The following is a 23,198-nucleotide window of genomic DNA, read 5'->3' on the forward strand; positions in this document are numbered from 1 at the left end:
CTTAAAAATAGCTTAATTAACTCTAATTCTTATTGTTTCAGCCTGGAGTTGTGGGATTTTTTGAATTCAATGCTTCACCTCAACCACCTGGTTATTTAACATTCTTCACATCAGCATTACATTCATTAAAGAAAGGTAAAAGCTCCATTTCCATAATTTAAAGTATTTTTTGCACTATTTTGTAACTTAGGAATTAATCCCTTCTGAGTGTTTCTTGGTGTTGATCTAACTGTGGGACTGTCTCATTACAGTTGAGGACTGCTTACATTAAAAGCTTAGGATGTGATCAGCCTGGTTTACACCAGGGAGAGAGTTCCCTCAAAGCCCCACGTGTATCCAGGGCCATAATCAGACTGGCACTTGGTCAAAGTGATCCAGGAGTCTTTGTCTTGTGCAGTGTCAGAGGCACTGGGATGGACTGGACTGTGTCAGCCCTTGGAAACTGAATTCAGTGATGGGTGGAGTTACAGAGCTGCTGCAAGGCAGCCTGAGAAGGCCTTTCTCCCCCTCTTATTTTGCACTGATAATCTAAAATGATTTGACTGTGTTTAAACATGCAGATTTTGTGATGATTGATACCTCATTTTTGGGTCATGAATTTGGGATAGACCCTTTTTAAAGTTAAAAATTAACATGTTTTTTGAATTTTCCTTCCTGTCAGCAAATGAAGGAGAGTCATACTTTTTTTTTTCTTACACATACATATTCATTCTTATTTTTTACTGTGCCACTGATGTGATAAAGAGCCTGTTGTATATTTTGTTCTGTGATTTTCACATTTTTACGTGGTATTAGTTCTTTGCAACATACAGATAAGCAGTCTGTCTTTATGTGTACATATTTATAAGTGTAGAATATATATTTATAAATTATATATGTTTACTGTAAATGTGCATCACTTAATGGTCATGCCTTTCCGTTACGTGAATCATCTTGGCTTTTGAGATGCCATAAACCACAGCAAGGTGCATCTGTGATACCAGATTCTGTATTTCCTAAGCAAATGGAGAATTTGGACAATTGAGGTTACACAGACAGGTCTCTATACCTGGAGTGCAGGTGGGGAACATGTTTGTGCTTCTTGCCATCCTTCTTCTGCCATAATCACCAGTGTTGGCAGTAGCTCTTCACAGATTTCTGTGCCTTTACCCAGCACTGTTGTGTGTTCTGGTTTGAGGGTGGTGGTGCAGGGGAGGTCAGTGTGTGTGATTGTTTTCAAAGATTGCAAACCTTTCAGATTACCTTGGCACGATCCGCTTTGGCGTGGTCACGGACAAGCGCGTGGCAGAGGAGATCTCCCTGGTGCGCTCTGGCAGTGTGTATTTGCACAGACACGCCAACACGTCTCTTGTGAGTATTGCTGTGTGCTGCAGGGACTCTGATGTGGTACAGGCATGCTCAGGGATCAGAATTAGAAAATAACTTGAATGAGGATATTGACAAAGATTTTGTGGAGGGATAGTAGGAACAGTGAAAACTTCCATTTTGGCTTAAAGGTATAACATGGCACTGATTAGAAAAATCACATAAATTAAATTGATTTATAATGACTCTTAATCCATGTGCCCTGCTCTTTGAAAAGTTAAGGCTGAAAATACTAACTTTCAGATTTACTATTTGGCATAGAGACACTACCTACCCACACTGGCACCATGAGTGTAAAACAGGTATTGTGAGGTGTACTTTATTCAATTGAGACTATGGAAAACAGGGGTTTGGGTGAAATTGCATAGAATACATAAAAAATTACTTTTTTGTGCTAATTACTTAAGATAAACTTGCCTGAATATATTAAAATTGATCCTAGAACCTGTGAGCACCTTTTATTATATATTTCTTCCCTTTGCAGTCAGGAATGAGAAATACCAGTTTTAAATGCAGCATTGATGTTTGAGTCTTAAAAGGCTAATTTAAAATGAGTTAATATGGTGACTGAATAGTGGGAAGAATGTTCTAACTTTACATATATTAAAATAGATGATGATACCAGCTTAAAGCTCTTTCACTTACAAAGAAAATTTATACTATTGAGAAAAGTTAAGATTATAAAGATGTAGTAAAAGAAAGAGGAGCTTCCCTGGTAGAATCCTTTTTTGCTTGTGGATGTTACTATAATCCGACGAGTATTTGGAAAGCTTTCCCAAAGGGAAAGCTTGTATGAAATGCTGAAGTTTGCTGACACTTACTGCATTTAGAAAGGAAGCTCTAATCACTACAGTAACAACTCATCCCATACTGAAGAACTGCATTTGTTACTAAATCAAGTGAGGACAAAACTGTTTTTTCCCCCTCCAAGATCTATCCAAAAGACATCATGAACTTCACTGCTGAGAACATTTGCAAGTGGGCTCTGGAAAATCGGGAGATGCTCATCCGCTGGCTGAGACCACATGGTGGGAAAAGCCTTCTTCTAAACAATGAGCTGAAGAAAGGACCAGCACTTCTCATATTTATACCTTATAATCCCCTAGCAGAAATTCATCCTCTTTTAGATGAAGTAAGTGAAATTTTTTTTTTTATTTCAAAAATGCTAAAACATGAGAGCTGTGGTCAGGGGTCTGAGGTTAATTGTGACAGATAGCTCATTTTAGCTCACTGTTCCAAGTATCTGGTTTTGTTTAGAAGCACTTTTTCAAGCTGTATTATCACAGCTCCCTTACACTGGTTTGCATCTCACACAACATGCCTTTGTCTCACTCATCAACTGTTCAGAACAAGCATCTAACTCTTCCTTGACCTCCTGCTTTTTGTGGTGGGTGGAGTGTAAGAGATGCAGATCTTTCCCAGCTAGAACTGAAGAGTTTTGTGTTTTGTCCATCCCATTCTATTTCCCCTCTCCTGTCCTTCCAGAGATGCTTGTGCAATGAAGAATGGATTTTTTGTAAAACCAGACAGTGTTATTTGAAATACCAATCAAACTACTCAGAGCCAATTTGATTTTTATATCCTGTGTGTTCCTCAGTCACCTTCCAATTTTCTCTTCCTCTGAACTGCCTAGGACAGGAGTTTGTGGAGCTGTGCAGAAATGAGACAGGGAAATGAACTTGGATGAAAACTAGTTTTTTTGTCCCTGGGCTATTTTTCAGCTGGAACTCATCATCCCATTTAGTATAACACAAAGCTGCACATCCCAGTGTGATCATGTAGCTCTAAGCAGTGTGGAACAGACAAGCATTTGTGAAAGTCCAAAAGCAGGGCTGAGTTTTTGTGACAGTGCTGATTTACTTACATGGCATCTGTGTCCAGGAATGTGTAGCTTCCACAAGGAGGCCTAATTAATATTGCAGTGTCTGAAACAATAAGGAAAAAATTAAAGTAACTTATTATACAATATTTAGCCAAGCTAAATAGACACAATAAAAGGTACACATGCTAAGAAATAGGGTTGGGGAGGTCTCTGCCTGGAGAAGAACTGCCATTACTCTTGTAGTAACCTGTCTTCTGTTTGGCAGGCTCTGTTCAGTGGTGCTTGTCACTGATGAAACATTCTAGTAACAGGTACCACTTATTTCTACCAAATCAGTGCAGCATAAGGTGGATGTTCCATTTCAAATTTCATTCTGCTAAATAACAGTGTTTATCAAAATGTGAAATGAGATACAAAATAATCCCGTTGTCTTTGTATAGCTTCACTTTGACAGGGAGATATTATGCAACTTGTTTACCCTGGGAAGAGCTGTTTATTGCAGCCAGCCTGTGGGTTTCATCAAGCAGTGAAACCACTTGACTGTAAGGCAATTGCAGAGAACAAGGCTCTCAAGTTCAATGTCGAAAAATCTCACAGCAAAACTTTTTTTCTGATCACAGCTCACTGAAATGAGATTTCTTACTGCACATCTGGGTTTTTGTTCATAATCTCTTCTCCAGCTTCTTTAGGCAGTCCAGATCTCCAGGCTAGGTTACAGTGTGAGGGGCCAAGTCTTTTTTAAGTATTCAGTTAAGCCTTTTCAGGATGAAAATTTCTAACAGCTAATTCTAGAAGACTGTAACAAAGCATTGCTGTAGACCACATTAATACTGAGGTCCTGTGACACAACAGCCCTCTGGGATGTGACATTTCAACATTTATCCCTTTGATAATTTTAATGGTTTCTGTCAAAGTGTTCTCCTGTAAGCAGTGTGTGTATGCTCTGTATTTTATTTAGTGTGCTAATAGGAATGATAGGAAACTTCCTCTCTCATTTTTCTTCCTTGCATGTTCTGTTACTTGTCTCCCAGAAAGGGAATTCCTTATATGGTCCCTACATGTCCCTTTTTCTCTGCTTGTTTACCCCTGGTTATGAAAAGCAAACTGGTGATGTAGCATAGAAATGTTTGCATGGAGGGACAGGTTGGTCTTTTTTTCTGTTTTTCCTTCTTCTCCCAGTAAGTTACAATATGCAGAGTATACTTGGAGTATTATAACCATATGCCCATAGTTGGGAGAGTACAAACATTGCTTCAACACTCTCAGTGATTGTTACAAAATCCATGTACCACCTATGCCAGAAGAAATCTCTATTCCCTTTTCATATGGGAATGCTTTCATGTATTTTCTCCTCCTATTGGAAAATGAATGAAATTCAGGAACCTTTACTCAGTAATGCTTTGTGTACTGTGGTTTAGCCATAAAATGTAGTGTTATTGCACTGTAAGTAAATATGTTGCATGGAGAACCTTACAATCAGTGTGGTGGACTGAATAATATTTTAAATTTACTTCGTTGTTCTATATATTCAATGTTTATATGCTGAAATATCTGAAAATTCAACTTTGTTGTTAAGTCAGAGCCCCCTGTAATTTTTTGAAAGAACAAAGATTAGTCACTTTAGTGTTTCTGAAGTTCCATCTCTAATTGCATATAATGTTGTTAAACTGCAAAAGATAACTGCATTTGGGTGAACTATGGACAGTTAATCTTGATTTTTTTTCTCTCTCTTTTATTCCCACCCACAGATTACCAAAGTGGCCTTGGAATACCACAAGTGTAATAAAAGCCAGGCAGCTGAGGCAGACCTTCAGCATGCAGGAGACTCTGATTCACCAGCTTTTGATTCCTCAGTGACAGATGCACAGCTGCAGCTCTCTGAAACGTTTCCCATAGCCAAGTACCCGTGCTGTAACACGGTGGTGCTTCCACAGTGGCACTCCATCTCCAGAACTCACAACGTCTGTGAGCTCTGCGTTAACCAGACCCTTGGTGTCAAACCAAATAAAGTCCATGTGCCACACTGTAACTTTTTAGAGATAGAAGCAGCTTTGGACTCTTTCTACCTCCAGGAACATACTTTTTTTCAAGTAATATCAAATACCATAGAATGCAGCAATTTCTTAAGTTTCTATAGTCCCTTTAGCTATTACACTGCATGTTGCAGGACAGTAAACAGGCATTTTTTAAGTTTCATGAGTTCTGAGAAGACCATCTTTCAGACCCCCAAAGTAGCATTTTCTTCCCATGGGAAGAAAGATAGCACTCAATTTTCTATTCCTCACATTGAGGATAGGAATTGTTTTATTCCTGACCTTAATATTAGTAGCACGAACATTACTGGTCTGAGCTGCAGGACCAACAAAACCTTGAATCTCTATCTACTGGATTCAAATCTTTTTTGGATATATGCAGAGAGACTAGGAGCATCAAGATCTACTCATCTTAAGGAATTTGCTGCCATTGTTGACCTGAAAGAGGAAGTGCACTATGTCCTGGACCAGAATCAGTCACTTGTTGGACCTACCCTGGGTACAGTATTCACTATACAAATGCTTGCATTCAGAAAATTGTGTTTCCAAGCAGGAATGGAAAACTTAATGCCATTTTAAAAGTGAGGCTACTTTGTGAAGTTAAGGTTGTGAAATGTAATTTATTCTATTCTATTTAGTAGTTAACCAAGTATTTATGGATGATTCTGTTGGCTAGAACAGAATCATATTCTAGGTGACATAAAAGCTAAGTTCCTTATACCATAAGTAATTTGCTTTATAAGAATTGAACCTTAAAATGTGTGATTCTTGACTGCATGCTTTGGTGGAATTGGTAAAATTTAAATTAACTTGTGTGTGGAAAAAAATTTCTGTTCATCTAAAATAATTGATTACAGAAGACGCTTGTGTATTAATGGTGGTGTTGGTGTTTGCTCAGCTGTTCTGTGTTCTAAAATATCACAGAATTTTGGGAGATACTGACCACTTAGCAGCAGAGACTTCCCCATCCTCTCGTCCTCTGAAACCAACTTAAATTGCTTTAAATTTATTTTGAAAAGTGCGTCTGTTCTCAAGGTAACAAGGTAGAGCTCTGAAGTGGTTGTGGCCAAATCTGCCAATTATTGTTATTTCCTGTCTGAACTGGAGGAGAAAAAAAAAATCCAGAAAAACAAACAAGGCAAAAAAAACTCCTGACAAAACAACTCAAGGATTGCAGTTTTGATTTATTTGCAAGTTTGTGAATAAGATAAAATATTCCTAACTGTGTGTACTTTGCTTGTCATGCCGATGTGCAAAACTGAGTGTACCTTCAGAAAAGACTGGGTTTCCTAGTGTTGGCTATGTAAGTAAACATGGAAGAAAATTCAGCTATTAAAATAAATTGCTCAAGAACATATATCACTATCATTCTTATAGCACCAATTGCATTTCCTTTTTGCCATAAATCTCAGTACAAAAAGATGCACAACATAGAATAAATAACTAGCCATGTTCTTATTAAGGATCACATGCAGCCCTGTATCCTGTCTCTATCCCAACCCAGGAAAAGACTCTGCAAAAACAAGCAAAAACCTCAGTGACCATAAAAGGATACTTAGGAAATATTAAGATCAGAATGAGGACATAGAAATTTCCTTCCCCTTTGTGCTCCCAGTACTTTCTGTCTCAAACATTTTTTAGGTCACAGGATTTCCTGAGCATGATGAGGGTTTCTCTGCAGAGTAAGATTCAGTACATTGCGGTTCCATCATTTGAACATACAAAAAACTTCTGCTTCTACATATTTTTATCAATGAGTTTCTGATTTATGATTGGGTTTTGTGCTTTTTATTTTAATTCCTTAAGATTTTAACCTAATATTTCATAATATCAAAACAAATTGATGGGTGCTTAATACCCTTGTCAGATCTCAGTCTTTATAGATGGTTTCTAGAAATTCAGGAATACTTATTTTATTTTAATTAATCCCTTTCTTTCATTACTATTTTATCATGCTTACATATTCCAAGTCTGGAGATCTAAAAGAAAAAAAAGCCTCTTTTGGCCTGGTGTGAGAATTAAATGCTGAATAGTAAATAAGGAACTAAATGTACTGCTGATCACATTTCAGAGATAAACTTGATGATCTGGTAGTTTGTATGTCTGTACAAAAGTGCCAGTTTTACTTGGGTCTAGTTTTTATGCTGGAAATACAAGCACAAAGTTGTTTCTCTTTCATAAAACAATTCTTTTTAATGTTTTTTCATATTTTACCTTTTTTTCTTGATAATTAAATATGCTTATTCCTTAATGCACAGAATAATACTTCTCTATCCAAGTTGAAAAGAAGGATATTGCTGATACCTTGCAGCAATTTTGAGAATGTAGTTCAGGCTCAGAGTAGTGTAGCTGAAGGTAATTGAGGGCCTTGGAGCTTACTTTAAATTTTTACCAGTGGCTAGCTACTTGCTAAATATCTTAAAATTAAGGAGAAAGTAGAACAAAGAGGAAGGTGGTCACTGGTAGACAAAAGGGGATTGGTGATATTGGCATGGAAATAGCAGATATATAAAGGTCAAAAGAAAATAATTACAGAGAAAGTAATTAAAACTGGAAGAAAAAATGCAAATAAATGTGGAACTAATTGGAACCTTTCAATATATATAGAAGTTTAAAAATGGAGAGGTTACTGTTTATAATTTAGCAGGTGTGTGTTTAGGAGAATAGAATGTTATTATTATGGCACATTGATACAAGATTAAAGTCCAGTGTGGCAACCGACAAGATTGTAATGAGCAAAATAAAAACAAACAGTGAAGCTTTATCCTGTTTTCACATCAGTTGTGGTTACCCAAGAGTTGATAGCAAACTGTGAGAAATTAATGATGTGAAACCAGATTTCATCTGTATTTTCTCTGTAAGTTCTTCTGAATTCTAAAGCAAAAAGTGCCAAATCACGTCTGCAAAACCAAAGTAACTATTGATATGTATCAATTTCATTTCAGAGAACTTCATTAAAAATTTCAGCGTTCTCTACAGTCCCTTGAAAAGGCATCTGGTTGATGACCCTTCAGTCCATTTTGCTGAAGAGCATGTGGTGACTGAAGTGACCACGAGCACCTTCCAGCAGACCGTGTTCCTGAGTGCCAAGGTAACCCCTCGTCACTCTGCAGCTTCTCCCAGATCAGGGCACGGATTTTAGGGAGGGAGTGTTTAATACTGATATGCTTTCTTACTTACAGCATAAAATACAGTGTTCTGTAAGAATTCAAAAGCTTTCCAATTGCGTGCTATGAAAACAGACGTTATCCTGAGTACAGTTAAATTGCCTTGATTTTGTAAAATATGTGATAGTAAGGAAAATCCATTGTCATTTGAGCCTGCAGTGAATGTCTGCATCTCCAGTTGGTTTCCAGCAGCCCCCAGCCCTGCTTTGCTAGTTAGAGGCAGAAAGCAGAAGTCAGGACATCATTTTTGCCCCCATATGAAGTGTACAGTCAATGTTAGATAAATAGGAATTTAAGATTGCAAAAGAATCTTGGGAAGTGTAGCAATCTTTGGTGCATTTTCACTTAAAGGGAATGGTCCTAAACTAAATGTCTTTTCTTTTTGACTTTATGGAAAAAATCAATTTTTGTGTATTAACTCAGAGAGCAGCAGTGAATAACTTACAATAAAGTTCATTAATATTAGGAAAAAATTGCTTTCACATTTCAAGAGTTCCCATGCTAGGTGGTGTGAAAACTAGTCCTCCTTTCTGCAGATTACCTCCAACAGATAATCAAACTCTTCTCCATTTCATTTTCCAGAATGTCTTGCTGCTGTATTACGCACAGTGGTGTGGATTCTGTGCTTCTCTTAATCACATCTTTATTCAGCTTGCTCGGCTTTTGCCTCCTGACAGTTTCACTGTGGCAAGGTAAAAAGATTCTAATTTCATCTTTCCAGAATAATTTAAGATCATTGAGGTCATCAGCCTAGAAAATAAATACTTTTTTTCCCTCTACAGCCGTGCAATATAGATGTGAATGTCATCTGCTTCATTTCTCTTTGAATGCATTGTTTGTTTTCCTTTTTATATATTTGGTGGTTTTCAGTCTCACTGCAGTAGTTATCCACTTTCATTAAAATTAATTTTTAAACCATGCAATTAACCTTGAAACTTCCTAATTTCAGGCAGTGAATCCATAATTTTGTGGTGATTTGTAGCAAATAGTAATATGCTATTTGTGTGTGTATGTGTATATATATATTTGTTAGCAACATCATTTGCATCACAAATCTAAAATGGCAGTCTACATCCTATGATAAAGAAAATTAACTCTACCCCAGCCAAACCAGTTTACATAAATATATTTATATCTATATATGCATGTGTGTAATGTACATTTTTTATATATATGTTAAGTACATAGTATATGTAAAAAACCCCATTGTTTTCTTTGGTGTTTCCAGGGTTATTAATATTTCAGTGCAACTGAAACATTCTGGTTCATGTATGTGATAATAATACCTAAATACTTAAAACATCTGCTCTGATTGCATCTTTATTTGATTCTGACTGAACTTACTCCAGGAGACAGCATGAGATGTAGAGAAAAAATAAATCAATTAAAAATCTGGGGTTTTATCCCCTGTTTGTATTGTGGCTTTATTGCCACAGATGTGATGCTGTTCCCAAGGCTACATTCATTCTCTTGCCTGACTTTGAAGTTCTCTCCTTTGCTCCATTATTTTCACAGCAGTATTACTGATGTGATTGTCTGTTTTACTCTATAATAATTTGTAATTAATAAGAAATTTATTTGTGAAAAGAAGCCCTAAAATTCTGAAGAAAACAGTAACAAACAGTTGAACCATGGGTTCCTTTCTACTCATAGTTCCTTTCTACACATAGGGAAAAAAGGGCCTTTAAGCATGTGCTTATCCTTGGAAGAAGCAAAATAATTTACTCCCAAAACTACCCGAGGGGACAATATTAAGAGATGTACTTGAGGAACAAATTAGGGACTAAAAATAACTTGTCTCATGTTTGGTGTGTCTGTCTCAGAAGGAAGATGTGTACATAATGTGTGCCCTGTGTGTACACAGAGAGCAACTGGGGTTTAATTGCTGAGAGCTGTTGCAGAATTGAACATTCTATTCTAGAGAAAAACCCACACAGATATTTGTTAAACTGAGAGTCAGCAGCTTGAGTATTGGTAATTAATTCTGCTGACTCATATGCACAATGTATTTCTGGCAGAACACATTTAGACTTAATTTCACAGATACTTAAGATTTCCTTCTTCCCAATCCCTACAATGGCATTTTACAAGAAAATGCAGATTGTTCATCTGCCTGTTCTCTTCATCAGTGTGTCTTTTCCTCACAGAATTGATGTGACTCGAAATGACCTTCCCTGGGAATTTATGACAGACCGTCTCCCTACCATTTTATTTTTTCCTCATCAGAGGTAAAGTAATTCTTGTCCCTGTGGTTTTTTAACTTCTGTTTTACTGAGCTGCAGTAATTATCTGGTATCTGGTACGTGTCTTAGTAGAGAAAAAAGCCAAAGAGTCATTAATTTTTTTATGTGCATTCTTACCACATGCATATTTTAATGAAAAAAAACACCACGAAAACAACAAAATAACCCAACCAGCACTCCCAGATTTCCACCCTTCTCCCTCAAGGGCTCTTACCATCAGCAAATGGGAATTCAGTCTACTGGTACTGGGCAGCTACATACCACAAAATCTCTGAATCTCTGTCTTAAATTTTGCCATTGATGTTTTAATCCAGTACAGAGTGAGTTTTGTTTATATCAGTTCTGAGCCACCCCAACTGCTCAGTTTCCTGTTTATTTTTTAGGTACTCATTTTGTCTCTGTAATGCTCTAGACAGTCTCTGGAGGGACAGACTGAGTACTTTTATTAAGATTATTTTTGTAATGTTCCACCTGGCTTTATAAAGGTACCTTACCTCTAGTCATTGCTTTCACTCTTGCTTTCCTCTCCAGTGTTTTTTATATTTTGCTGCATGTGGGTAATCAAGAAAATTAGGATCTGATAGTATTTGTAGTACCTGTAGGACTACTAGAGTAGCCACATATTCATTTTGGATATAAAGGTACCTCATATTAGGGCTTTTTAATGCAGCTTCTTATCCATTTGCCTTATGAGACAATTTTTGCAAATTAACTCTGTTCTCAATTTCTTTCCACCACATGCTGTTAATATTTTGTTCTGCTATTTGTTTTAAATAGCCTTTTAGCTTCTTTGATACATGCTGTGGTTTTGATCAATAAAAATGGATGATGATGTAATAAAACATTACCACAATATAGTGAGTCAATTTTGATTTAGCATAGGCTATTTTTTGCCTAAATTATGTCATGATTCTTTAATCTGGGATGGGAGCTGATAGTCAGCTGAGCAAGCTCCTGATGGTAATTACAAGAGTAACTTGGTTCATCATCAGGAATCTGCAGGGGAGGAAAACTCATGGTGCTCACTCTGCCAGAAATAGCTTAATCTTGATGAGCAGGAGCCTCATCTGACTGAAGTTCTTGAATTATTGATAAAAGATGGTATCTGTCTTCTACCCACTGTACAGTAAGTGGTTTTCAGTAAATGAAATGAGATGGTTTTATATCCCCCATGTTTATGAGTTGGATTTTACAGAAGGCATTTTTGAGGGAAGTGTAATTGTAAGGAAGGAACTCCCCTGTTCCAGATGCACATTGTAACCAATTCAGGACATGATGTCACACACAAGGGGACATAAAGAGTTCTCTGTGGTTTGTGTTGTACAGGAGCACCAGGAGGCTCTAGGCTTTATACTTGAATCTGGCTTTCTTGCTTTGCAATCATTTTTGTTTGGGCTTATTCTCTGTCCTTTTTCTCACTTACATAATTAACCCATATCTGAATGTATGCTACTTACCATTACTCCAGTCATCAATTTGACAGCCAGATGGAAGCAAACTAAGCTTTTCTTCCTTGTTTTGATGGCTGCCTCAGGAAAGAGAGAATACACTGCTGACTGGCAAAGCTGGAGCAGACCCAAAGTGATAAACTATTAGCTGGCTTCCCAGTTGTCCAGGGTGAGGTGGAAGTGGCTGTGCTGCAGGAGGAAGTGAATTTGTGTTATACTGGAACATGCTGAGTGAAGAAGGGCTGAAGGTGGAACTGGTTCAGACAGAAGAGCAAGAGCGAGTTCCAGTCTAGTCCTTGGAGGACAGTTAGCCTCACATGTGTGCACAGGCTTCACAAAGGGCAGTAATTGTAACATTTGTCACAGCTGGATGGAGCTGGTGTTTTTTAGTGGCTGATAGTCTTGAGGAAGAAATTTGGTACTTGCTGTTCTTGGCCTTTCTTGTAACAGTTTCTGCTGTTGTTGAAGGCAGGGAGGTTTACCTGCTCCATAGGCTGGGCTTAGTATTCACAGCTTCAGGGGGGGAAAACACCAATAGAAACCAAGAGAAAAACCTTGTGTGGTTTGCTTCCTTCATCACCTATGACATGAAGACAAAGCAGTAAAAGGAACAAGTAAAGAGATTTATTTTTGACAGGGCCTTATTTCTGACTAAAGTGACTTACTGTTTAAAAGTAGACTGCTCCCTCCCTTGCCATGCATTTCAGGTGCTGGAACTCATTAAGCTACTTCCAGGAAAACAGATTCAAAAGAGTGATTTTATATATCTTTATAGCTTTATATATCTGGACTTAAATTCTAAATAATATATATAGACTTAAGAACATTTAAACATCATCCTTCAACTTACAAATACTAATGGCACTGTACTCTGATCATACAGTGATATTTCCCTGTGTACTTGAAGCTCATGACCCATGATCATGAATATTTCTTTTTTGAGAATGAAATCTGTCTTCTGAGATTTAACAGAATTTTTTCTTCAAATACCAGTCCCATGCAGAGATGCTTAAAGCACTCAGACTGGAACACAGGGAAAAGTGAACATCAAAAGAAAATCTGTGTGATCTGTCTCTATTACATGAGTTTAGGTTTCTCTTAGCTGCTGTACTAACCATACTTGATAAAAAGTAAGGTATCAAGTTGGAGTTCAACAGCAGATGCTTAGGTAAAATTATGCTTAACCTTCCAGAGTACTTTACTATTCACTTGTTATGTCCTTCTAGGAAGGAGCAAAGTGTGAAGTTCCCTGAAGACTTTTCAGTTAACCTTCCTAATCTCCTGAAATTTGTTTTACATCACTCAAGTCTTTCTTCGTCAGAGCCCTGTACCAAAGAATGCCTACACAAAGAGTCGGTTCTACAGCAAGGACACATCTCACACTTGGAGAGAGAAATTCAGAAATTAAGATCAGAAATCAGTGCCCTTCATCAGGCCCATGACCAGCTTGAAGCACAGCTCTCTGAAGCCAGGAGGGAGGAACAGAGACTACAGCAGCAAAAACACACACTGGAAAAGCAGCACAAGACTCTGCAGCTCCACAGTGAGCAATTACAGGCCACATATGACCAGAAGAATCAAGAACTGTTAGAAATGGCTGAAAAGCTTCAAGAATTAGCTGATGCATCAGAAAACCTCCTTAAAGAAAATGCTTTACTGAGAATTCTGGTAGCATCAAGGGGAGGAAAGCTACAGAGCAAAGATGAAATTGAAGAACCCCTTCAATCTGAGCAAACATTTCCTGAAGATAATGATATATCACTTTCAACAGCTACTGCTGCTTTAGAGGAAAAAAGGATTGATAATATTGATACCATAGAGACAGAGGACAGTAGTGGAAATAGGACAGAATAATTGCTTACACAAAGTCAAGTGATGCAGTATTGGGTAGGTATTTATGCAAATTTTATTGACATTCATTGTAAATAAAGACTTCCCCCACATGATCTAGAAAAAGAAAAATCAAATGGAATATTTTTGTATACTTGAACAACTTATTAGATACCCCCATCTTAAGAGAAGAGGAAAATGGAAAACACTTTCTGCACTTTACTATTGCACTAACTTGCAAACACCTATCCATTGAAATGAAAGATACTGGTTTGTAGGGGCAGCAGTGTGCAGCACCTCTGACTAAGGACCAGTTACTTTTCACTGGCTTTCTCTTACAGCTGCTAGGAGGGAAATCAGACCTTTGATTTATACTTTTCCATAATTTCTGAAATTTGCCCTTTACACTGCATTCTCTTTGCTGAATTAAAATAGATACTTTATCTGTGTAATCAGTAAACTTGAATGGACAAAGTCATCTTGCTACAACTGTTCTGTTCTCAAACTTCAGCACTTTGTATCACTTTTGTATACTGGTATTCTGATTGTCTGGAAACCACAAGAGCCATGTGTGAACTGTTCTCTACAGAAAACTAGAGGAAGTCTTACTGAATTAATCCTTTTTTTCTTTGCTTTTTAGAGGTCTCAAATACAGCTATTTAAGTGGACTGGTCTGACTATACATGCAGGTCTCTTGAGAGCAGTATTTTAAAAAGCATGTGTCAGGGTAAGAACATTATCAGCTATACCCCCTGTGTTGTATTCAAGAGGCAACAGCAGGAACTTTTTACTACTGACAGTATTTTTTTGCTTCAAATTACAGCTTTCAATTTTAAAAAGGCAAATGTAGCACTAACAAAGCAATTCAACATCATAGTGTAGAAGAAGGGGACAACTTTTTGTCCTGGCCATTCTTGCCTTGCATATAGTTAAAATTCTCAAGCAAGCTTGCTAGGCCTTAAGTTATTCCATATGTACAAGTACAAGAAGCAAGTCTAATGCTTCCTCTGGAGCTGAATTAAGGCTAGGCAATTAAGTATTTAAAAACATCAGTATGCAAAGGAGGCCATGTATAAAGTAATAGAAAACACGCCAGTGACCTCTAAGCATGTGTGCCTACATGAAGAATTTTAGAATACATAAGCTGCCAGTGGCTGCTCAGTGTTGTTCCTTCTCTCCCCAAACCTTTGCGGTCCAGAACTTTCCATTTAATACCTTTTTACAGTTCCTATAGCTGAACTCCAGCACAGAGCAGGAAATGTGTTGTTACCTGGAAGGACTTGGCCATTGCTTGCTAAAAACTGCTACAAACTGACCAGCAATAACCCTTGCCCCTGTCAACAGTAGAAAAGACTGAAACTTCTCCTGTTGTAGTACAGCTATACTACAATCAAAAGTTATATACAAGATGCATTAACTGAATTCTACAGTTGTCTGGCTGCATGTATTACAAAATGCCTTTTTGTAACAGGCTGATAACATACACCCTAAGTACACAAACCATGGTTCTAGGAAGAATTTATACTAGTTACACTTAAGCCAGTTTTGCTAAGTAACCACTTAAGCAGTCTCAGCACACAGACCTATGGAAGACAGAAGCCTGCTCTACTGCCATTTCAAACACCTGGAAACCATCTGGACTTTCCCTGAGGGTTCAGTATCCATCATAAGTTCCCAGGCTGGAACCCATCAAAATGGCAGTTTCCTTGCAGTAACTATATAGAGAACTTAGTTCTAGCAGCCAAAAGTTTAACCAACATAGCTGCAGCTAAAGCAACTTTTCCTTTCTTGCTCCTGTGTTTCCTACTTCAGCACATTACTGAAGGCTTATCCCTTCTTTTTAAATGAAGTACTCTGCATCAGTCCAATAAACTGTTCAAAGGAGGAGTTCTGGCTGCACACTCCCATCTAGTAGCAGAAGCAAGCTGTAACTGCAGATCTGGTTTGGAAGGTCTGGAGTCCCATCCATGGTAGTGGTTCAGGAGTCCCTGTGTATTATATACAGTTGCATCATATGCTACAGAACACAAAGCACGAAGTCTCCGGCAGCCTATTTACAGTTAGTTCACAGTTGTAAAGTAGTTCACATTACAGTAGTAGCTCCATCAAAATAGGCTCAGCTAAACGTTCAAGTAACAAAGAACAGTAGTAGTGTCTTCACAGCAGTATAGCACTGTGCCCATTGCCGGCAATGGACATTACACCAGGCCAGTCATCTCCTGCCACAGAGGAATTAGGATACACAGCTGATGCAAAGTGCAACTTCTCAGTGCATGCAGTTGCAACCAAAGCTTATTTAATTCTCATCAGGATGTTTTCTGATGAGTACTGTGCACGAGACCAGGTTCTTCACAGTATTGAGATGCTTCTGCTGGTTACACATCATGAGCACAGCCCATCTGCAGTTGTTGCTCTGAGTTAGCTGTGTACTTCTGGGCCATTTGGAGTTAGCTTAGCTTTCCTCTCCACACAGGGTCCTTTAGCAGAGTACTGCACCAGCAGAAAGGGCTCTTTGGTTTCTCCCTCACCCACAATGCTTTCCTCATCCTCAGACTGGCTGAGCTTCTGCAGGCGCAGGTAGCACCAGCAGCCCAGAATCAGAGCTCCCAGAGCCGCAATAGCGATCAGGGTAACGATGACAGTCACCACTCCCGTGCTGGGGCTGTGATCTGTGATGGACATGGCCAACAGTTCAGGCTCTGCTCTTCTTCAGATTTTTCTGTCCTCACTATTAGTCTTGATGCATCTTCAAACTCCTGCAGGATTAAAAATAAATAATGAATTTGTGCAGTTTTACTGCACTCAGCAAGATTATATTTATGGCTGATATTGTCCACAAGGACATGTGATCCTCTTGCACTGCAGTGCTTTGTGCTGCTCAGTCACAGAATCACAGAACCATGTTTTGGCTCCTGATATGCTTGAGATAGCACATGGTCAACCTACTAAGAGGTAACAATTTTCACAAGGAGGTACAAGACAAGACTGAAAGCTCTATGGAATTATAGTTTAGCACAGGGAGATTTAAGACTGTTCAAACAAATGCTGTATCACAAATCTGTGACAAGGTAGCAATTCAGCTGCCTTTAGTTTTCCTCAAGGATTACTACAGAAATAGTACATTTGAGTGTCTGGCCTTTTTTAAAATCTAATTTACAAACATCCTTCTTATATACTAACAGTTCCAGGACTGGTAAGCTAATTGTTAAGATAATTGCAGTGCTAATGCATTACTATAAGTCTGTCCATACCACTGGTCTGCTTACAAGGGCTGGGTACATGGTAATTAATTGTTTGTTCATTGAGCACATAAAACAGTTGTTGCTATTTTCATAAAAAGCATGTAGAGCTGTATTTAAAACTAACAAAGCACAATGGAAGATTCTGCTCCTCTTAGTGGCTTTAAAACCACAAGAGAAACATAGTCCATTAGGACTGCAGCTGGAATTGGAAGAGAGGCAGCAGCAGGAAACTGGAAGAGCTCCAAGACTTCCTCACTTTGATGTAGTGTGAGCAGTAAAAAATATACAGGTAATGTCTTTTGCTACTTCTTCCAAATTCACACCCCTATTTTTAAAAGTCATGTGAGCCTTGTCTTTAGTATTCAAAGTTACTGTTTACAAAGGTGACAGCTTCACTTTCCTTCCTTCAACTAGGACATAAAAGTTAATGAATGAATAACTTTGCTTCTTTCCTACTACCCTAGCTCTTTAACAAAACACAAACTCATGCAAGACTATAGTAGAGATCAGAGCCAGGAACATCTTACCTCTGTACTACTGTAAAAATCAGGTTAGGGCTCAATGCTGCCATTTCAGGTACAAAAGGTGCAGTCCTTAGAGGCTCTAAGGCCAGCTCCAAGTGCTCACGTGCCTTTCTCTGGACCTGTACCCACTGACTGGCAGTAACAGGAGTTTCTTCTGGCTGCCAGTCCATTGAGGGTCACATACACTTATCCAGGAAAGGCTCCTCACCATCACTGCTGCAGTCTCAGCTGCAAGTACAGCATCTTCACACAAAAACCCCTCAGAAGGAGTCAGTCTTAACCCACCCTACCCAGGACCACTGGGTTACAGTGAGTGTCACCCACCTGCACCAAAATCTCACCTGCATTTCAACACGAGTCAAGGCGATTACAGTGCAGGATCCTTACCAAGACAGCTCAAGCCAGAGACCAAGTTTGCTCCTTGACGTGTCATGGAATAACAGAGCCATGTGTATCACCATTTCAACAAGGACACCACTACAGAGTTTAACACGTGCCATTAGAATCCAGTGTCACATAGCTTGCAGACACTCTGGTTACATTTCCAGCCCTGTAAACTACAGCAATCAATAGCTTGTAGTGGATCTGATACAACCAGCCAAGTTCTGCAGACCCAGTTTTGCCTAAGTAAAAAACCAAACCTGACCACACCACACACCCTCAGCAGGGCTGTGTGCCCACTGCAGCCAGAGAATTCTATGATTTTCAATAATCACCTTGGTTCTGCAATGCTTATTCAACACAGGGTGATCAGCTGAGGGTGATTAAGAGTGACTTTCATGTAGTTCATTTTCCTCAGGGCATGTCTGAAGAGCAGCACTGTTTGATCCAGCCAAAACAGTACAGCATCAGCATAAAAGATAGTTTACCTTGCTTCACATGCAGACACTGCATAGCCACACTGAGGCTTCTTTTGCAGCTTGCACTATTATGACAGCCTACTGTTCCTCTACAGCAGTTTGGATCAGCACATAGCCCTTACATTAAGCAGTTACTGTCACCTAGAAAATAGCTTTTCACAGTGGAAACTATTGCAGATGCTACCCCTCCACCAGTCTTTGAGTAGACAGCATCAACTATTATCAAGTATGAAACTAACTGTTCACATCACCAGCCTCTCTAGCACCAGGATTTTCTGGCAATCTTGTTTCAGGATGCACAAGATTGATTTATGATGACTTGACAATTTTGAGTCCAACACAGCAACTTACAGATTCCTCTTAAAGATCTTTCTTGGCCAAATCCATAGGTTACCTTTAAAATTCCACATGTTTTCTATTTGATTGAGAATTCAAAGAACTTCACCTCTCGATGACAAAGTGCAGGCATCCTTCCTTCAGGCATATCCTATTCCCACTCAGGGACTTGAGAGCTAGCACCTTCTATGAAGTCAGGCATTAAGCATCTATACAGATATCACAAACAACTAGTTTGTGGTTAGTAGTGTGTGACAGTAGCTTTAGATAGTTTGGAAGCTATAGTGTTGTTGCTAGCTCACACTTCTATTTTTCTGGCTTTAGGTCATTGTACAGCTAGAACTAAAGCTCTCCTGCAGTCTTAGTTCTACCCTGAGCACAGTACATTTGCATGTTGTAACTATATCAGCAAGAACTTTCACAGAAGCCTTGGCATTGTGTTGTTTTCTGGACACACAACTCCAACCTTGCTGTTCTTTCCACCAGCAACTAAGTGGAATCCAGATTAAGCTGTCTCTCTACTCCCCTTCTTCATAGGGGAAATACTGCATTTTGTAGATCCCCTTGAAGTGATTTAAAGGCCACAAATTGTTCAGACTCACTTTCTCCTTAAAGCCTACCTGAGCTAAAAGCCCCTATGAGCATACTAGGAGCACTTTTACTGGAAGATATTAGAGGCTGTAAATTCCTGATCTTCAAAGGGATTGCCATAACCATCCATATATTTGGTGGCACTTGTAGAGCTACGTCCCTTCCCACCACACTTGCTGTCAAATCAAGCATCTAAGCATATTTACTCATTAGCAAGATTAGTCAGATGACTGGTGTGAACTGCAAATAGCCTATTTTAGTTCTTACAGCAATCAAGCAGTGAAAACATCAGCTAGAAATCATTTTTCCATAATTAACTTGCTTTTCTTTTTTGCCTAATACCAGCTTCTACTCAGAAATTCGTTTGTGAATTTTTATTATCCAATTCAGAAGCTGTAACTAAAGGACAAACAGAAAGGCAGTCTGAACTGCAGAAGGCTGCTAGGGGACAAATGCAGTGCAGGACTGAAATTAGTTCCTAAACCAAGTTTTTCATTATGCCAGGTATTATGCTACTAAGGTCACTATTTTTAATGCCCACAGGCATGTTTCACTGCTACCATTCAAGCCAAAGCTGTAGGGAGAGGCTTCAAAAGCAAGTTTACTATAGTTCACTAGATATACTGAAGTCCTCATCAAGCAGTTATGTTCAAGGTTCAAGTATTAAGTATTTTGCCTTTTTTTGGGGGGGGGGGGGGGGTGGGGAGGTGTCAGGGAGAGGAGGAGGTGGGAACTACTGTATTATGGTATTCCACCTAAAGTAAGTTAAATGGGGCATAGTAAAGAAGTGAAAATAAAACTATAAAAGTGACCTTCAGCTTAATTTTCTTAAAAAAAATCAGAACTGTTTCCTTAAAAAAATCAGAACTGTTTCCTTAAAAGCCTCCAACAACAGGTTCTAAATCAACATGCTTTCTCCTGCTTCTCTAGTAAAATCCCTTTTGAGGAATGCTGCATACTCATCACAGTAACACCCTTCTTGCCAATGGAAGACAAGGGGAGAACCCACTGGGAAGATCAGTGCTGTACGTTTACCGCTGGTACACAAGTGTGTATGGCACCCACACTACCCATAGAATGCAAGGCTTTTAAAATACAGGAGTGCTCAGGCTTCACCACTTGCACATAAAAAAATGCCATCACTGTTATTCTTCATTAACTCCAGTTAATACCACCTTGTGATAATGCCAAGTTACCTTGCACAAGCTGGGGCTTGGCCAGAGGCTATTTTAGAAGCAGGGAGCTGTTTAGTAGAAAGTTTCAATGCAAATCATCTGTTCCCACCCTTAGTATAGTTTTGATGAGGAATAGAAGAACAGAGCTTTTCTGTGGCTAATTAGCTGTGGACAGAATTCCAAGAACTTAGCATTCAGGCAATTGTTAGAACAAAAGCCAATACCTAACAGCATTAGCTGGAACAGCAGTTAGTTCCCACATGAGGTGTAGTGGTACCTAAAGCTTAATCGAGATTCACTTTTAAAGCTGTGCACCAAGCTAAACCACACAGAAGTTGGTAGTTTACAGAAGACAGCAAGATGGAGAGATGAGAGAGCAGTAGTCTAATATGTTTTCCAGACATGACAACAGTTGAAAGAGCAGACAGACTTTCTCAGCAGCACAGTAAGTGGAGGAGGTTTATGCTGTAACTGCCTGTCAGGCAAGTCAGCCAGTTAATGCAGAACTGGAAACAGGCTTACAGTGTTAAAACCATGGTGACTTCAGAGGCAATTGCATGGCTGGCAAAACATCTGTCAGTGTCACAGCCACATGGTGCTCTAATGAAAAGTCTGTCCTGACACGGTAAGAGTCACTTATGACATTCCATTACCAGAAGTACTATGTTGCATATATCCCCTGGCAAAGCTTAATCCTTGATATATTAGAAAAATATATCCTTAATATATTAGAAAAATACTGAGATCCCAACATTAAGTTTGCTGATAAAAACAAGGTTTTTTTTATTTAGATTCAAGGTAGCTCTCCAAATGTATCATTTTGGGGTTTTTTTTAATGGCTTTGTGTAACAGCAGGTACACACAGCACCTGATGTTTCTGACAGTCAAACCATTTTTATACACAGCTCAAATCTTTAGACAGCAAGTATGCCAGGAGTCAGTCACATACCTGCAGGAAGCAGCTCTGGCTAGGAGTCCTCTACACACACAGTTTCTGAATCACCTTATTAAAGGCGAAGGTCACACTGGTTTTGGATCTTGTCTGGCAAGTCTTCCTTCTTGCTCTTCCCCTGTGGAGAGTGATCACACTGGTCTCTAGCTGCTCTGCATTCGGAGTGCCTTCACTTCTAGCTTTCCAGTGACATAATCATGTTTAACTACTAGCCAATCTGGCACTGCTGTCAGGGAAAGATCCCTTACTGTTTCACCTACCTGCTAAGCAAGGTAACAGTCTCACAAGTGGTTTCAAGTTCTTTAGGTTTATTCAAAAGCAGTATCTACTGACAAATGTAATGTCTACACCTACACTTGTGTCAGGAAAAGGAAGAGCACAAGATGCCACGGTACATTGCAGATACTCAGAGGAAGGAACAAGACTCAGTTTGAGCAACTTGCGTTACCGAAAACTCCCGGACTGTCACTACAAAGGTCGCTTTGGACATAACCCTTCAGCACGTACCGAACTCCTCGCACTGGACGAGCAGGGACGAGCCTCTCCAGTCGAGAGGAGCCCGGCGCCCACCCCGAGCAGGCGCCGACGATCCGTGAGGCATCGCCTTGTGACTGCAGCACGGCAGGGCGGCTGCAAAGCGCCGGGAGACGGGGCCGAGCCCCGGGCCGGGGGAGCCCCCAGTCACCCACGGGGCCCACGCGAGGCCTGCGGGGCGCTCAGCACCGCTCGGAACCCGGTAGGGCCGGGCGCGGACACAAAGAGCGAGAAGGGGCGGCCCCGGCCCAGGGCGGGGGAACTCGGGGGGAACTCTGGCGGCCCCGACCCCGGCGCGGGTCCCTGCCCGCTTCACCAGCCCCCCGCTCCGGCTCACAGCATGGCGAGTCCGCCCGCCCACCCCCGCCCCGCAAGGAACCGAGCCGCGCCTCCCCCCGCCCCCGGATCCTTCGCCCGCGGTCACCATCCCGCCGCAGCCCAAGGCACCCACCAGCCTCGCCGCGGCAGCTCCTTCCCCGCCCGCGCCTCCGCCTTATAGCGGGGGCCGGGCGGCGCCGCGCGGCACCAATCGGAGCCCGGGCAGCAACAGCTGACGGGCGGGCCGCCCGCGGCCCTTCCCTCCCTTTCCGTGACAGCCGCGGCGGGTCCCGCCCCGCGCCGCGAGGGGTGAGAATGGAATTACAGAAGAGAATCGCGGAGTCGGAGAATCATAGAGGCATGGAATCGTGGAATCATCGAGGTTGGAAAAGATCTTTAATACCGTATAGTAGAACCGTCAATCCAGCACCATCAGAATCACCCCAAAATCTCTAAACCACATCAGCCAGCGCCACATCCAGACGCCTTTTCCTCTTAAACATCACCGGGGACAGCCCCGCCACCACCGCCCTGGGCAACCTGTTCCATTGCCTGGCTACCCGAACAGCCGCCGTCTCAGCTTAAAGCCATTTCCTCTGGTCCCCTCACTGTGGGCACGGCAGAAGAGGCCGGCCCCCAGCCCACTACAACCTCCTGTCAGGCAGTTGTAGAGAGTGATGAGGTCCACCCGGAGCCTCGTCAGGACTAAACAAACCCAGCTCCCTCAGCCACTTTCCACAGGACAGGTTTTCTAGACG

The 23,198-nt window shown here is 40.3% G+C and overlaps 2 protein-coding genes across 4 annotated transcripts in view; one reads left to right on the forward strand and one right to left on the reverse strand.

Moving 5' to 3' along the window:
* TXNDC11 (thioredoxin domain containing 11) overlaps positions 1-14,386 on the forward strand; it is a 28,088-nt gene extending 13,702 nt beyond the window's left edge. For both annotated transcript variants that reach the window (XM_036392553.2, XM_054516519.1), the window contains 8 exons: positions 42-135; positions 1,238-1,350; positions 2,297-2,497; positions 4,936-5,719; positions 8,166-8,311; positions 8,970-9,079; positions 10,535-10,615; positions 13,305-14,386. In XM_036392553.2, coding sequence (XP_036248446.1) covers positions 42-135; positions 1,238-1,350; positions 2,297-2,497; positions 4,936-5,719; positions 8,166-8,311; positions 8,970-9,079; positions 10,535-10,615; positions 13,305-13,932 — 2,157 coding nt within the window. In that variant the 3' untranslated portion in view covers positions 13,933-14,386. The remainder of the gene's footprint in view (positions 1-41; positions 136-1,237; positions 1,351-2,296; positions 2,498-4,935; positions 5,720-8,165; positions 8,312-8,969; positions 9,080-10,534; positions 10,616-13,304) is intronic.
* SNN (stannin) lies at positions 13,962-22,648 on the reverse strand. Of its 2 annotated transcripts, none has more exons than XM_036392555.1 (3): positions 22,574-22,648; positions 21,586-21,706; positions 13,962-16,664 (listed from the first exon to the last, which is right to left on the reverse strand). In XM_036392555.1, the coding sequence occupies exon 3, from the start codon at positions 16,588-16,590 to the stop codon at positions 16,327-16,329; it is 264 nt and encodes an 87-aa protein (XP_036248448.1). In that variant the 5' UTR covers positions 16,591-16,664; positions 21,586-21,706; positions 22,574-22,648; the 3' UTR covers positions 13,962-16,326. The 2 variants fall into 2 exon arrangements, with proteins under 2 accessions (XP_036248448.1, XP_036248449.1); XM_036392556.2 differs by lacking the exon at positions 22,574-22,648 and adding an exon at positions 22,096-22,256.
* Between the last annotated feature and the right edge of the window lie 550 nt (positions 22,649-23,198).

Source organism: Molothrus ater, chromosome 16 (genome assembly GCF_012460135.2).
Source record: "Molothrus ater isolate BHLD 08-10-18 breed brown headed cowbird chromosome 16, BPBGC_Mater_1.1, whole genome shotgun sequence".
In the NCBI taxonomy this organism is placed as follows: domain Eukaryota; kingdom Metazoa; phylum Chordata; class Aves; order Passeriformes; family Icteridae; genus Molothrus; species Molothrus ater.